General features: G+C 51.9%; 2 protein-coding genes across 8 annotated transcripts in view; one reads left to right on the forward strand and one right to left on the reverse strand.

Moving 5' to 3' along the window:
• Positions 1-16,641, forward strand: part of LOC147096970 (uncharacterized) — a 1,290,222-nt gene that overhangs the window by 453,495 nt on the left and 820,086 nt on the right. The gene's annotated exons all lie outside the window — the stretch shown is intronic.
• LOC147096973 (natural resistance-associated macrophage protein 2-like) overlaps positions 1-16,641 on the reverse strand; it is a 180,149-nt gene that overhangs the window by 5,812 nt on the left and 157,696 nt on the right. The window contains exon 17 of one of the 6 annotated variants that reach the window (XM_085972674.1): positions 5,055-5,073. The exons of the other annotated variants lie outside the window; for them this stretch is intronic. Coding sequence (XP_085828800.1) covers positions 5,055-5,073 — 19 coding nt within the window. The remainder of the gene's footprint in view (positions 1-5,054; positions 5,074-16,641) is intronic. 6 annotated transcript variants of the gene reach the window in all.

Here is a 16,641-nt window from a genome sequence, read left to right on the forward strand (position 1 = left end):
TGCGTCTGGGTGTCTGCGTGTGTCTGGGTGCGTGCGCGTCTGTCTGGGTGCGTGCGCATCTGTCTGGGTGTGTGCGTCTGTCTGGGTGTGTGCGTGTGTGTCTGGGTGTGTGTGCGCGTGTGTCTGGGTGTGTGCGCGTGTCTGGGTGTGTGCGCGCGTGTGTCGGTGTGTGCGCGCGTGTGTCGGCGTGTGTCGGTGTGTGCGCGCGTGTGTCGGTGTGTGCGCGCGTGTCGGTGTGTGCGCGCGTGTGTCGGTGTGTGCGCGCGTGTCTGGGTGTGCGCGTGTCTGGGTGTGCGCGTGTCTGGGTGAGCGCGTGTCTGGGTGTGTGCGTGCGCGTGTCTGGGTGTGTGCGTGCGTGCGTGTGTCTGGGTGTGTGCGTGCGTGTGTCTGGGTGTGTGCGTGCGCGTGTCTGGGTGTGTGCGTGCGCGTGTCTGGGTGCGTGCGCGCGTCTGGGTGCGTGCGCGCGTCTGGGTGCGTGCGCGCGTCTGGGTGTGTGCGCGCGTGTGTCGGTGTGTGCGCGCGTGTGTCGGTGTGTGCGCGCGTGTGTCGGTGTGTGCGCGCGCGTGTCGGTGTGTGCGAGCGCGTGTCGGTGTGTGCGCGCGTGTCTGGGTGTGTGCGCGCGTGTCTGGGTGTGCGCGTGTCTGGGTGTGCGCGTGTCTGGGTGTGCGCGTGTCTGGGTGAGCGCGTGTCTGGGTGTGTGCGTGCGTGTGTCTGGGTGTGTGCGTGCGTGTGTCTGGGTGTGTGCGTGCGTGTGTCTGGGTGTGTGCGTGCGCGCGTGTGTCTGGGTGTGTGCGTGCGTGTGTCTGGGTGTGTGCGTGCGCGTGTCTGGGTGCGTGCGCGTGTCTGGGTGCGTGCGCGCGTCTGGGTGCGTGCGCGCGTCTGGGTGTGTGTGTGTCTGGGTGTGTGCGTGCGCGCTTCTGGGTGCGTGCGCGCGTCTGGGTGCGTGCGCGCTTCTGGGTGCGTGCGCGCTTCTGGGTGCGTGCGCGCGTCTGGGTGCGTGCGCGCGTCTGGGTGCGTGCGCGCGTCTGGGTGCGTGTGCGCGTCTGGGTGCGTGCGTGCGTCTGGGTGTGCGCGTGCGTCTGGGTGTGCGCGTGCGTCTGGGTGTGTGCGTGTGTGTGTGTCTGTGTGTGTGTGCGCGCGTGTGTCGGTGTGTGCGCGCGTGTCTGGGTGTGCGCGTGTCTGGGTGTGTGCGCGTGTCTGGGTGTGCGCGCGTGTCTGGGTGTGCGCGCGTGTCTGGGTGTGCGCGCGTGTCTGGGTGTGTGCGCGTGTCTGTGTGTGTGCGCGTGTCTGGGTGTGTGCGCGTGTCTGGGTGTGTGCGCGTGTCTGGGTGTGTGCGCGCGTCTGGGTGTGTGTGTGTGTGTCTGGGTGTGTGTGTGTGCGTGTGTCTGGGTGTGTGCGCGCGTCTGGGTGTGTGTGTGTGTGTCTGGGTGTGCGCGCGTGTCTGGGTGTGTGCGCGTGTCTGGGTGTGTGCGCGTGTCTGGGTGTGTGCGCGTGTCTGGGTGTGTGCGCGTGTCTGGGTGTGTGCGCGCGTCTGGGTGTGTGTGTGTGTGTCTGGGTGTGTGTGTGTGTGCGTGTGTCTGGGTGTGTGCGCGCGTCTGGGTGTGTGTGTGTGTGTCTGGGTGTGTGCGCGCGTCTGGGTGTGTGTGCGTGTGCCTGGGTGTGTGCGCGTGTGTCTGGGTGTGTGCGCGTGTCTGCGCGTGTCTGGGTGTGTGCGCGCATGTCGGTGTGTCTGCGTGTGTCTGGGTGTGTGCGCGTGTCTGCGCGTGTCTGGGTGTGTGCGCGCATGTCGGTGTGTCTGCGTGTGTCTGGGTGTGTGCGTGTGTCTGGGTGTGTGTGTGTGTCTGGGTGTCTGTGTGTGTGTGTGTGTCTGGGTGTGTGTGTGTGTGTGTGTGTGTCTGGGTGTCTGGGTGTGTGTGTGTGTCTGGGTGTGTGTGTGTGTGTGTGTGTCTGGGTGTGTGTGTGTGTGTGTCTGGGTGTCTGTGTGTGTGTGTGTGTCTGTGTGTGTGTGTCTGGGTGTGTGTGCGTGTGTGTGTCTGGGTGTGTGTGCGTGTGTCTGTGTGTGTGCGTGTGTCTGGGTGTGTGTGTGTGTGTCTGGGTGTGTGTGTGTGTGTGTGTCTGGGTGTGTGTGTGTGTGTGTGTCTGGGTGTGTGTGTGTGTGTGTGTCTGGGTGTGTGTGCGTGTGTCTGTGTGTGTCTGTGTGTGTGTGCGTGTGTCTGGGTGTGTGTGTGTGTGTCTGGGTGTGTGTGTGTGTGTGTGTCTGGGTGTGTGTGTGTGCGTGTGTCTGGGTGTGTGTGCGTGTGTCTGTGTGTGTATGTGTGTGTGTGTGTGTGTCTGGGTGTGTGTGTGTGTGTGTGTCTGGGTGTGTGTGCGTGTGTCTGTGTGTGTGTGTGTGTGCGTGTGTCTGTGTGTGTGTGTGTGTGTCTGGGTGTGTGTGTGTGTGTGTGTCTGGGTGTGTGTGTGTGTGTGTCTGTGTGTGTGTGTGTCTGGGTGTGTGTGCGTGTGTCTGTGTGTGTCTGGGTGTGTGTGCGTGTGTCTGTGTGTGTGTGTGTGTGTCTGGGTGTGTGTGTGTGCGTGTGTCTGTGTGTGTGTGTGTGTGTGTCTGGGTGTGTGTGTGTGTGTGTGTCTGGGTGTGTGTGTGTGTGTGTCTGGGTGTGTGCGTGTGTCTGGGTGTGTGCGTGTGTGTGTCTGGGTGTGTGTGTGTGTGTCTGGGTGTGTGTGCGTGTGTCTGTGTGTGTGTGTGTGTGTGTCTGGGTGTGTGTGCGTGTGTCTGGGTGTGTGTGTGTGTGTCTGGGTGTGTGTGCGTGTGTCTGTGTGTGTGTGTGTGTCTGGGTGTGTGTGCGTGTGTCTGGGTGTGTGTGCGTGTGTCTGTGTGTGTGTGTGTGTGTCTGGGTGTGTGTGTGTGTGTGTGTCTGGGTGTGTGTGCGTGTGTCTGTGTGTGTGTGTGTGTCTGGGTGTGTGTGCGTGTGTCTGGGTGTGTGCGCGTGTGTCTGGGTGTGTGTGCGTGTGTCTGTGTGTGTGTGTGTGTGTCTGGGTGTGTGTGCGTGTGTCTGTGTGTGTGCGTGTGTCTGGGTGTGTGTGCGTGTGTCTGTGTGTGTGTGTGTGTGTGTCTGGGTGTGTGTGTGTGTGTGTGTGTCTGGGTGTGTGTGCGTGTGTCTGTGTGTGTGTGTGTGTGTGTGTGTGTGTGTCTGGGTGTGTGTGTGTGTGTCTGGGTGTGTGTGCGTGTGTCTGGGTGTGTGCGTGTGTCTGGGTGTGTGTGTGTGTGTGTCTGGGTGTGTGTGCGTGTGTGTGCGTGTGTCTGGGTGTGTGTGCGTGTGTCTGGGTGTGTGTGCGTGTGTCTGTGTGTGTGTGTGTGTGTCTGGGTGTGTGTGCGTGTGTCTGGGTGTGTGTGCGTGTGTCTGGGTGTGTGTGTGTGTGTCTGGGTGTGTGTGCGTGTGTCTGTGTGTGTGTGTGTGTCTGGGTGTGTGTGCGTGTGTCTGTGTGTGTGTGTGTGTGTCTGGGTGTGTGTGTGTGTGTGTGTCTGGGTGTGTGTGCGTGTGTCTGTGTGTGTGTGTGTGTCTGTGTGTGTGTGTGTGTCTGGGTGTGTGCGCGTGTGTCTGGGTGTGTGTGCGTGTGTCTGTGTGTGTGTGTGTGTGTCTGGGTGTGTGTGCGTGTGTCTGTGTGTGTGTGTGTGTCTGGGTGTGTGTGCGTGTGTCTGTGTGTGTGTGTGTGTGTGTCTGGGTGTGTGTGCGTGTGTCTGGGTGTGTGTGCGTGTGTCTGTGTGTGTGTGTGTGGGTGTCGGTGTGTGTGCGTGTGTCTGGGTGTGTGTGTGTGTGTGTCTGGGTGTGTGTGCGTGTGTCTGTGTGTGTGTGTGTGTCTGGGTGTGTGTGCGTGTGTCTGGGTGTGTGCGCGTGTCTGGGTGTGTGTGCGTGTGTCTGGGTGTGTGCGCGTGTCTGGGTGTGTGCGCGTGTCTGGGTGTGTGCGCGTGTCTGGGTGTGTGCGCGTGTCTGGGTGTGTGCGCGCGTGTCGGTGTGTCTGGGTGTGTGCGTAAGTTTAGTTTTAGTCCCTTTTTGTTAAAAATTTATTTTTTACAAAAAAAAAAATTGTTTACATTATTTTTTTAAACTTATTTATACTTAATTTAATGATTGGGATGTTTTAAAAAAATTTATTTAAAGTTTAAGTAGTGTTTTGGGGTGCAGTACTTCTCATGAGTTTGACAGTTCTCACTCTCAAACTTATGAATGAAGTTTCCCCTCCCCTGATTGGCTGAACAGTGCTCACCTGATCCCAGCCGGCACATCGCACTAACTACGCCGCTGGGTCAGATTAGCACAGCGCGCCGACATCAGAACCGGGCCACTGACAGGAAATCCACTGCGGGCCAGGTTTCAGATGTCGGCGCGCCGCGTAAGTGCACATCGGGGGCTTGCACGCGCGGCAAGCCCCCGACACCAAGTTCTGGGCCAATAAAACTGGAAACATTCTTATTCGGTCTATATTTGATGGGACAGGTGACTCTGGACTCAAATGTGCAAAAAATCCTTTCGTCTGTTTAAGCCCCAAGTTACAGTGCTGTTACAGTTAAAAGTCTGAACTGAAATGCAGTGGAGGGGGGCAGAGTGTGTAAGGCTTTCTTCAAATTCAGCCAGAGCACGGGCACTTTAAACAGGATTGACATGATAGTAGCAGTGAGGGGTGAAAGGCTGGACTATTTCATACAGCCCAGAGCACAGGATGAGCACCAGGGTGCTTCCATTCTCCCAATATAAGATTCAAATTTCAAAAACAATGATTTAAGAAGCCGTCACCATGCAGGTGTTCTGTAGCACAGTGTGAGGTATTCACCAAATGATCAGCAGTGCCCCATCAACCAATTACCAGCAAACAAGAATCTAGGACAATCTACGACATTCTAACAATTTTACGGTGTGCTGCAACACTACGGATAATGCTGCTCATCAATGGCTGTCCCAAATTAATTGTGCATTTCTAGGGAAACAGTGTGTGTTTAATTTAGACGCAACTGTCAGAATCAGAAGCTCATGATTCACACCACATGCATGATTTGTACTTACTGGTGTCCTCAGGGGCTGCCTATAGGAAACACATACAAAATGATATAACACGACACATGGACTACAGAAATACAAGAACCATCAAATTATACAGTAACAGTAGTAATAATTGGCACCCTGCTGAGATACTGTACCAATCCATGACTGGTGTAGGTTAATAACACCGATTGAACATGGTACTGGTGGATTATGTGAATATTCACCCTGTATCCAAGTGAACTGTGGGAAACCCCCAGCAGCACTGTGACTGGAGGATTTTGACCTGTATAACACTGGGGTACAGTACTGGTGGGTACAAGTCTTTCACTGTATAACACTGGGGTACAGTACTGGTGGGTACACGTCTGTCAGTGTATAACACTGGGGTACAGTACTGGTGGGTACAGGTCTGTCAGTGTATAACACTGGGGTACAGTACTGGTGGGTACAAGTCTTTCACTGTATAACACTGGGGTACAGTACTGGTGGGTACACGTCTGTCACTGTATAACACTGGGGTACAGTACTGGTGGGAACAAGTCTTTCACTGTATAACACTGGGGTACAGTAATGGTGGATGCAGGTCTGTCACTGTATAACACTGTGGTACAGCACTGGTGGATACAGGTCTGTCAATGTATAACACTGGGGTACAGTACTGGTGGGAACAAGTCTTTCACTGTATAAAACTGGGGTACAGTAATGGTGGATGCAGGTCTGTCACTGTATAACCTGGGGTACAGCACTGGTGGATACAGGTCTGTCAATGTATAACACTGGGGTACAGTACTGGTGGGGACAGGTCTGTCAGTGTATAACACTGGGGTACAGTACTGGTGTGTACAGGTCTGTCAGTGTATAACACTGGGGTACAGTACTGGTGGGTACAGGTCTGTCACTGTGTAACACTGGGGTACAGTACTGGGGGGTACAGGTCTGTCATTGAATAACACTGGGGTACAGTACTGGTGGGGACAGGTCTGTCACTGTATAACACTGGGGTACAGTACTGGTGGGTACAGGTCTGTCACTGTACAACACTGGGGTACAGTACTGGTGGGGACAGGTCTGTCACTGAATAACACTGGGGTACAGTACTGGTGGGTACAGGTCTGTCACTGTATAACACTGGGGTACAGTACTGGTGGGTACAGGTCTGTCACTGTATAACACTGGGGTACAGTACTGGTGGGTACAGGTCTGTCACTGTATAACACTGGGTTATACTACTGGTGGGTACAGGTCTGTTACTATAACACTGGGGTACAGTACTGGTGGGGTCAGGACTGTCACTGTATAACACTGGGGTACAGTACTGGTGGGTACAAGTCTTTCACTGTATAACACGGGTACAGTACTGGTGGGTACAGGTCTGTCACTATAACACTGGGTACAGTACTGGTGGGTACAGGTCTTTCACTGTATAACACGGGTACAGTACTGGTGGGTACAGGTCTGTCACTATAACACTGGGTACAGTACTGGTGGGTACAGTTCTGTCACTGTATAACACGGGTACAGTACTGGTGGGTACAGATCTGTCAGTGTATAACACGGGTATAACACTGGGGTATACTACTGGTGGGGACAGGTCTGTTACTATAACACTGGGGTACAGTACTGGTGGGGTCAGGACTGTCACTGTATAACACTGGGGTACAGTACTGGTGGGTACAGGTCTGTCACTGTATAACACTGGGGTACAGTACTGGCGGGCACAGGTCTGTCACTGTATAACACTGGGGTACAGTACTGGTGGGTACAGGTCTCACTGTATAACACTGGGGTACAGTACTGGTGGGTACAGGTCTGTCACTGTATAACACTGGGGCACAGTACTGGTGGGTACAGGTCTGTCACTGTATAACACTGGGGTACAGTACTGGTGGGTACAGGTCTGTCACTACAACACTGGGTACAGTACTGGTGGGTACAGGTCTGTCAGTGTAACACTGGGGTACAGTACTGGTGGGTACAGGTCTGTCACTGTAAAACACTGGGGCACAGTACTGGTGGGTACAGGTCTGTCACTAACACTGGGGTACAGTACTGGTGGGTACAGGTCTGTCACTGTATAACACTGGGGTACAGTACTGGTGGGTACAGGTCTGGCACTGTATAACACTGGGGTACAGTACTGGTGGGTGCAGGTCTGTCGCTGTATAACACTGGGGTACAGTACTGGTGGGTACAGGTCTGTCACTGTATAACACTGGGGTACAGTACTGGTGGGTACAGGTCTGTCACTATATAACACTGGAGTACATTACTGGTGGGTACAGGTCTTTCACTGTATAACACGGGTACAGTACTGGTGGGTACAGGTCTGTCAGTGTATAACACTGGGGTATAACACTGGGGTATACTACTGGTGGGTACAGGTCTGTTACTGTAACACTTGGGTACAGTGCTGGTGGGTACAGGTCTGTCACTGTTTTACACGGGGGAACAGTACTGCTGGGTACAGGTCTGTCAGTGTAACACTGGGGTACAGTCCTGGTGGGTACAGTTCTGTCACTATAACACTGGGGTAAAGTACTGGTGGGTACAGGTCTGTCAGTGTATAACCCTGGGGTACAGTACTGGTGGGTACAGGGCTGTCAGTGTATGACACTGGGGCACAGTACTGGTGGGTACAGGTCTGTCACTGTATAACCCTGGGGTACAGTACTGGTGGGTACAGGGCTGTCACTGTATAACACTGGGGCACAGTACTGGTGGGTACAGGTCTGTCATTGAATAACAGCGGGGTACAGTACTGGGGGGTACAGGTCTGTCACTGTATAACACTGGGGTGCAGTACTGGTGGGGACAGGTCTGTCACTGAATAACACTGGGGTACAGTACTGGTGGGTACAGGTCTGTCACTGTATAACACTGGGGTACAGTACTGGTGGGTACAGGTCTGTCACTGTATAACACTCGGGTACAGTACTGGTGGGTGCAGTCTGTGACTGTATAACACTGGGGTACAGCACTGGTGGGTACAGGTCTGTCACTGTATAACACTGGGGTACAGTACTGGTGGGTGCAGTCTGTGACTGTATAACACTGGGGTACAGTACTGGTGGGTACAGGTCTGTCACTGTATAACACTGGGGTACAGTACTGGTGGGTACAGCTCTGTCACTGTATAACACTGGGGTACAGTACTGGTGGGTACAGGTCTGTCATTGTATCACACTGGGGCACAGTACTGGTGGGTACAGGTCTGTCTCTGTATAACACTGGGGTACAGAACTGGTGGGGACAGGTCTGTTGCTGTATAACACTGGGGTACAGTATTGGTGAGTACAGGTCTGTCACTGTATAACACTGGGGTACAGTGCTGGTGGGTACAGATCTGTCACTGTATAACACTGGGGTACAGTACTGGTGGAGACAGGTCTTTCAGTGTATAACACTGGGGTACAGTACTGGTGGGAACAGGTCTGTCACTGTTTTACACTGGGGTACAGTACTCGTGGGTACAGGTCTGTCACTGTATAACACGGGTACAGTACTGGTGGGTACAGGTCTGTCAGTGTATAACACTGGGGTACAGTACTGGTGGGTACAGGTCTGTCACTGTATAACACTGGGGTACAGTACTGGTGGGTACAAGTCTGTCAGTGTATAACGCTGGGGTACAGTACTGGTGGGTACAGGTCTGTCACTGTATAACACTGGGGTACAGTACTGGGGGGTACAGGTCTGTCACTGTATAACACTGGGGTACAGTACTGGTGGGTACAGGTCTGTCACTGTATAACACTCGGGTACAGTACTGGTGGGTACAGGTCTGTCACTCTATAACGCGACGGAACAGTACTGGTGAGTACAGATCCGTCACTGTATAACACAAGGGTGCAGTATCGGTGAGTACAGGTCTGTCACTGTGTTACACGGGGGAACAGTACTGGTGGGTACAGGTCTGTCACTGTATAACACTCTGGTACCGTACTGTTGGATACAGGTCTGTCAGTGTATATAACTGGGGTACAATACTGGTGGGTACAGGTCTGTCACTGTTTTACACGGGTACAGTATTCGTGGGTACAGGTTTGTCAGTGTAGAACACTGGGGTACAGTACTGGTGGGGACAGGTCTGTCAGTGTATATAACTGGGGTACAGCACTGGTGGGTACAGGTCTGTCACTGCATAACACTGGCGTACTGTACTGGTGGGTGCAGGTCTGTCACTGTTTTACACTGTGGTACAGTACTGGTGGCAACAGGTCTGTCTCTGTATGACACTGGGGTGCAGTACAGGTGGGTACAGGTCTGTCAGTGTATAACACTGGGGTACAGTACTGGTGGGTACAGGTCTGTCACTGAATAACACTGGGGTACAGTGCTAGTCAGTACAGGTCTCTCACTGTGTAACACAATGTACAGTACTTGTGGGTACAGGTGTGTCAGTGTATAACACTGGGGTGTCGTACTGGTGGGTACAGGTCTGTCACTGTATAACACTGGGGTAAAGTACTGGTGGGTACAGGTCTGTTACTGTATAACACTGGGGTACAGTACTGGTGGGTACAGGTCTGTCATTGTATAACACTGGGGTACAGTACTGGTGGGTACAGGTGTGTCACTGTTTTACACTGGTGTACAGTACTCGTGGGTACAGGTCTGTCACTGTATAACACTGGGGTACAGTACTGGTGGGTACAGGTCTGTCACTGTATAACACGGGTACAGTACTGGTGGGTACAGGTCTGTCACTGTATAACACTGGGGTACATTACTGGTGGGTACAGGTCTGTCACTGTATAACACTGGGGTACAGTACTGGTGGGTACAGGTCTGTCACTGTATAACACTGGGGTACAGTACTGGTGGGTACAGGTCTGTCACTGTATAACACTGGGGTACAGTACTGGTGGGTACAGGTCTGTCACTGTATAACACTGGGGTACAGTACTGGTGGGTACATGTCTGTCAGTGTATAACACGGGTACAGTACTGGTGAGTACAGGTCTGTCACTGTATAACACTGGGGTACAGTACTGGTGGGTACAGGTCTGTCAGTGTATAACACTGGGGTACAGTACTGGTGGGTACAGGTCTGTCACTATGACATTGGGGTGCAGTGCTGGTGGGTACAGGTTTGTCACAGTATAACACTGGTGTATAGTACTGGTGGCAACAGGTCTGTCACTGTTTTACACTGGGGTACAGTACTCGTGGGTACAGGTCTGTCAGTGTATAACACTGGGGTGCACTACTGGTGGGTACAGGTCTGTCACTGTTTTACACTGGGGTACAGTACTGGTGGCAACAGGTCTGTCAGTGTATAACACTGGGGTACAGTAAAGGTGGGTACAGGTCTGTCGCTGTATAACACTGGGATACAGAACTGGTGGGGACAGGTCTGTCGCTGTATAACACTGGGGTACAGTACTGGTGGGTACAGGTCTGTCACTCTATAACGCGACGGAACAGTACTGGTGAGTACAGATCCTTCACTGTATAACACTAGGGTGCAGTATCGGTGAGTACAGGTCTGTCACTGTTTTACACGGGGGAACAGTACTGGTGGGTACAGGTCTGTCAGTGTATAACACTGGGGTACAGTACTGGTGAGTGCTGGTCTGTCACTGTATAATACTGGGGTACAGTACTGGTGGGTACAGGTCTGTCACTGTATAACACTGGGGTACAATACTGGTGGGTACAGGTCTGTCACTGTTTACACGGGTACAGTATTCGTGGGTACAGGTTTGTCAGCGTAGAACACTGGGGTACAGTACTGGTGGGTACAGGTCTATCAGTGTATATAACTGGGATACAGCACTGGTTAGTACAGGTCTGTCTGTTTATAATACTGGGGTACAGCACTGGTGGGTACAGGTCTGTCAATGTATAACACTGGGGTACAGTACTTGTGGGTACAGGTCTGTCACTGTTTTACACTGTGGTACAGTACTGGTGGCAACAGGTCTGTCTCTGTATGACACTGGGGTGCAGTACTTGTGGGTACAGGTCTGTCAGTACTGGTGGGTACAGGTCTGTCACTGAATAACACTGGGGTACAGTGCCAGTCAGTACAGGTCTCTCACTGTATAACACAATGTACAGTAATTGTGGGTACAGGTGTGTCAGTGTACAACACTGGGGTGCCGTACTGGTGGGTACAGGTCTGTCACTGTATAACACTCTGGTACCGTACTGTTGGATACAGGTCTGTCACTGTATAACACTGGGGTACAGTACTGGTGGGTACAGGTCTGTTACTGTATAACACTGGGGTACAGTACTGGTGGGTACAGGTCTGTCATTGTATAACACTGGGGTACAGTACTGGTGGGTACAGGTCTGTCACTGTTTTACACTGGGGTACAGTACTCGTGGGTACAGGTCTGTCACTGTATAACACTGGCGTACAGTAGTGGTGGGTACAGGTCTGTCAGTGTATAACACTGGGGTACAGTACTGGTGGGTACAGGTCTGTCAGTGTATAACACTGGGGTACAGTACTGGTGGGTACAAGTCTGTCAGTGTATAACACTGGGGTACAGTACTGGTGGGTACAGGTCTGTCACTGTATAACACTGGGGTACAGTACTGGTGGGTACAGGTCTGTTACTATAACACTGGGGTACAGTACTGGTGGGGTCAGGACTGTCACTGTATAACACTGGGGTACAGTACTGGTGGGTACAAGTCTTTCACTGTATAACACGGGTACAGTACTGGTGGGTACAGGTCTGTCACTATAACACTGGGTACAGTACTGGTGGGTACAGTTCTGTCACTGTATAACACGGGTACAGTACTGGTGGGTACAGATCTGTCAGTGTATAACATGGGTATAACACTGGGGTATACTACTGGTGGGGACAGGTCTGTTACTATAACACTGGGGTACAGTACTGGTGGGGTCAGGACTGTCACTGTATAACACTGGGGTACAGTACTGGTGGGTACAGGTCTGTCACTGTATAACACTGGGGTACAGTACTGGTGGGTACAGGTCTGTCACTGTATAACACTCGGGTACAGTACTGGTGGGTGCAGTCTGTGACTGTATAACACTGGGGTACAGCACTGGTGGGTACAGGTCTGTCACTGTATAACACTGGGGTACAGTACTGGTGGGTGCAGTCTGTGACTGTATAACACTGGGGTACAGTACTGGTGGGTACAGGTCTGTCACTGTATAACACTGGGGTACAGTACTGGTGGGTACAGCTCTGTCACTGTATAACACTGGGGTACAGTACTGGTGGGTACAGGTCTGTCATTGTATCACACTGGGGCACAGTACTGGTGGGTACAGGTCTGTCTCTGTATAACACTGGGGTACAGAACTGGTGGGGACAGGTCTGTTGCTGTATAACACTGGGGTACAGTATTGGTGAGTACAGGTCTGTCACTGTATAACACTGGGGTACAGTGCTGGTGGGTACAGATCTGTCACTGTATAACACTGGGGTACAGTACTGGTGGAGACAGGTCTTTCAGTGTATAACACTGGGGTACAGTACTGGTGGGAACAGGTCTGTCACTGTTTTACACTGGGGTACAGTACTCGTGGGTACAGGTCTGTCACTGTATAACACGGGTACAGTACTGGTGGGTACAGGTCTGTCAGTGTATAACACTGGGGTACAGTACTGGTGGGTACAGGTCTGTCACTGTATAACACTGGGGTACAGTACTGGTGGGTACAAGTCTGTCAGTGTATAACGCTGGGGTACAGTACTGGTGGGTACAGGTCTGTCACTGTATAACACTGGGGTACAGTACTGGGGGGTACAGGTCTGTCACTGTATAACACTGGGGTACAGTACTGGTGGGTACAGGTCTGTCACTGTATAACACTCGGGTACAGTACTGGTGGGTACAGGTCTGTCACTCTATAACGCGACGGAACAGTACTGGTGAGTACAGATCCGTCACTGTATAACACAAGGGTGCAGTATCGGTGAGTACAGGTCTGTCACTGTGTTACACGGGGGAACAGTACTGGTGGGTACAGGTCTGTCACTGTATAACACTCTGGTACCGTACTGTTGGATACAGGTCTGTCAGTGTATATAACTGGGGTACAATACTGGTGGGTACAGGTCTGTCACTGTTTTACACGGGTACAGTATTCGTGGGTACAGGTTTGTCAGTGTAGAACACTGGGGTACAGTACTGGTGGGGACAGGTCTGTCACTGCATAACACTGGCGTACTGTACTGGTGGGTGCAGGTCTGTCACTGTTTTACACTGTGGTACAGTACTGGTGGCAACAGGTCTGTCTCTGTATGACACTGGGGTGCAGTACAGGTGGGTACAGGTCTGTCAGTGTATAACACTGGGGTACAGTACTGGTGGGTACAGGTCTGTCACTGAATAACACTGGGGTACAGTGCTAGTCAGTACAGGTCTCTCACTGTGTAACACAATGTACAGTACTTGTGGGTACAGGTGTGTCAGTGTATAACACTGGGGTGTCGTACTGGTGGGTACAGGTCTGTCACTGTATAACACTGGGGTAAAGTACTGGTGGGTACAGGTCTGTTACTGTATAACACTGGGGTACAGTACTGGTGGGTACAGGTCTGTCATTGTATAACACTGGGGTACAGTACTGGTGGGTACAGGTGTGTCACTGTTTTACACTGGTGTACAGTACTCGTGGGTACAGGTCTGTCACTGTATAACACTGGGGTACAGTACTGGTGGGTACAGGTCTGTCACTGTATAACACGGGTACAGTACTGGTGGGTACAGGTCTGTCACTGTATAACACTGGGGTACATTACTGGTGGGTACAGGTCTGTCACTGTATAACACTGGGGTACAGTACTGGTGGGTACAGGTCTGTCACTGTATAACACTGGGGTACAGTACTGGTGGGTACAGGTCTGTCACTGTATAACACTGGGGTACAGTACTGGTGGGTACAGGTCTGTCACTGTATAACACTGGGGTACAGTACTGGTGGGTACATGTCTGTCAGTGTATAACACGGGTACAGTACTGGTGAGTACAGGTCTGTCACTGTATAACACTGGGGTACAGTACTGGTGGGTACAGGTCTGTCAGTGTATAACACTGGGGTACAGTACTGGTGGGTACAGGTCTGTCACTATGACATTGGGGTGCAGTGCTGGTGGGTACAGGTTTGTCACAGTATAACACTGGTGTATAGTACTGGTGGCAACAGGTCTGTCACTGTTTTACACTGGGGTACAGTACTCGTGGGTACAGGTCTGTCAGTGTATAACACTGGGGTGCACTACTGGTGGGTACAGGTCTGTCACTGTTTTACACTGGGGTACAGTACTGGTGGCAACAGGTCTGTCAGTGTATAACACTGGGGTACAGTAAAGGTGGGTACAGGTCTGTCGCTGTATAACACTGGGATACAGAACTGGTGGGGACAGGTCTGTCGCTGTATAACACTGGGGTACAGTACTGGTGGGTACAGGTCTGTCACTCTATAACGCGACGGAACAGTACTGGTGAGTACAGATCCTTCACTGTATAACACTAGGGTGCAGTATCGGTGAGTACAGGTCTGTCACTGTTTTACACGGGGGAACAGTACTGGTGGGTACAGGTCTGTCAGTGTATAACACTGGGGTACAGTACTGGTGAGTGCTGGTCTGTCACTGTATAATACTGGGGTACAGTACTGGTGGGTACAGGTCTGTCACTGTATAACACTGGGGTACAATACTGGTGGGTACAGGTCTGTCACTGTTTACACGGGTACAGTATTCGTGGGTACAGGTTTGTCAGCGTAGAACACTGGGGTACAGTACTGGTGGGTACAGGTCTATCAGTGTATATAACTGGGATACAGCACTGGTTAGTACAGGTCTGTCTGTTTATAATACTGGGGTACAGCACTGGTGGGTACAGGTCTGTCAATGTATAACACTGGGGTACAGTACTTGTGGGTACAGGTCTGTCACTGTTTTACACTGTGGTACAGTACTGGTGGCAACAGGTCTGTCTCTGTATGACACTGGGGTGCAGTACTTGTGGGTACAGGTCTGTCAGTACTGGTGGGTACAGGTCTGTCACTGAATAACACTGGGGTACAGTGCCAGTCAGTACAGGTCTCTCACTGTATAACACAATGTACAGTAATTGTGGGTACAGGTGTGTCAGTGTACAACACTGGGGTGCCGTACTGGTGGGTACAGGTCTGTCACTGTATAACACTCTGGTACCGTACTGTTGGATACAGGTCTGTCACTGTATAACACTGGGGTACAGTACTGGTGGGTACAGGTCTGTTACTGTATAACACTGGGGTACAGTACTGGTGGGTACAGGTCTGTCATTGTATAACACTGGGGTACAGTACTGGTGGGTACAGGTCTGTCACTGTTTTACACTGGGGTACAGTACTCGTGGGTACAGGTCTGTCACTGTATAACACTGGCGTACAGTAGTGGTGGGTACAGGTCTGTCAGTGTATAACACTGGGGTACAGTACTGGTGGGTACAGGTCTGTCAGTGTATAACACTGGGGTACAGTACTGGTGGGTACAAGTCTGTCAGTGTATAACACTGGGGTACAGTACTGGTGGGTACAGGTCTGTCACTGTATAACACTGGGGTACAGTACTGGTGGGTACAGGTCTGTTACTATAACACTGGGGTACAGTACTGGTGGGGTCAGGACTGTCACTGTATAACACTGGGGTACAGTACTGGTGGGTACAAGTCTTTCACTGTATAACACGGGTACAGTACTGGTGGGTACAGGTCTGTCACTATAACACTGGGTACAGTACTGGTGGGTACAGTTCTGTCACTGTATAACACGGGTACAGTACTGGTGGGTACAGATCTGTCAGTGTATAACATGGGTATAACACTGGGGTATACTACTGGTGGGGACAGGTCTGTTACTATAACACTGGGGTACAGTACTGGTGGGGTCAGGACTGTCACTGTATAACACTGGGGTACAGTACTGGTGGGTACAGGTCTGTCACTGTATAACACTGGGGTACAGTACTGGTGGGTACAGGTCTGTCACTGTATAACACTGGGGTACAGTACTGGCGGGCACAGGTCTGTCACTGTATAACACGGGTACAGTACTGGTGGGTACAGGTCTCACTGTATAACACTGGGGTACAGTACTGGTGGGTACAGGTCTGTCACTGTATAACACTGGGGCACAGTACTGGTGGGTACAGGTCTGTCACTGTATAACACTGGGGTACAGTACTGGTGGGTACAGGTCTGTCACTGTATAACACTGGGGCACAGTACTGGTGGGTACAGGTCTGTCACTGTATAACACGGGTACAGTACTGGTGGGTACAGGTCTGTCACTATAACACTGGGTACAGTACTGGTGGGTACAGGTCTGTCAGTGTAACACTGGGGTACAGTACTGGTGGGTACAGGTCTGTCATTGTAAAACACTGGGGCACAGTACTGGTGGGTACAGGTCTGTCACTAACACTGGGGTACAGTACTGGTGGGTACAGGTCTGTCACTGTATAACACTGGGGTACAGTACTGGTGGGTACAGGTCTGGCACTGTATAACACTGGGGTACAGTACTGGTGGGTGCAGGTCTGTCACTGTATAACACTGGGGTACAGTACTGGTGGGTACAGGTCTGTCACTGTATAACACTGGGGTACAGTACTGGTGG

This window comes from Somniosus microcephalus, chromosome 33 (genome assembly GCF_052327205.1).
Source record: "Somniosus microcephalus isolate GS21.2 chromosome 33, FLI_Smic_1.0, whole genome shotgun sequence".
Taxonomy (NCBI): domain Eukaryota; kingdom Metazoa; phylum Chordata; class Chondrichthyes; order Squaliformes; family Somniosidae; genus Somniosus; species Somniosus microcephalus.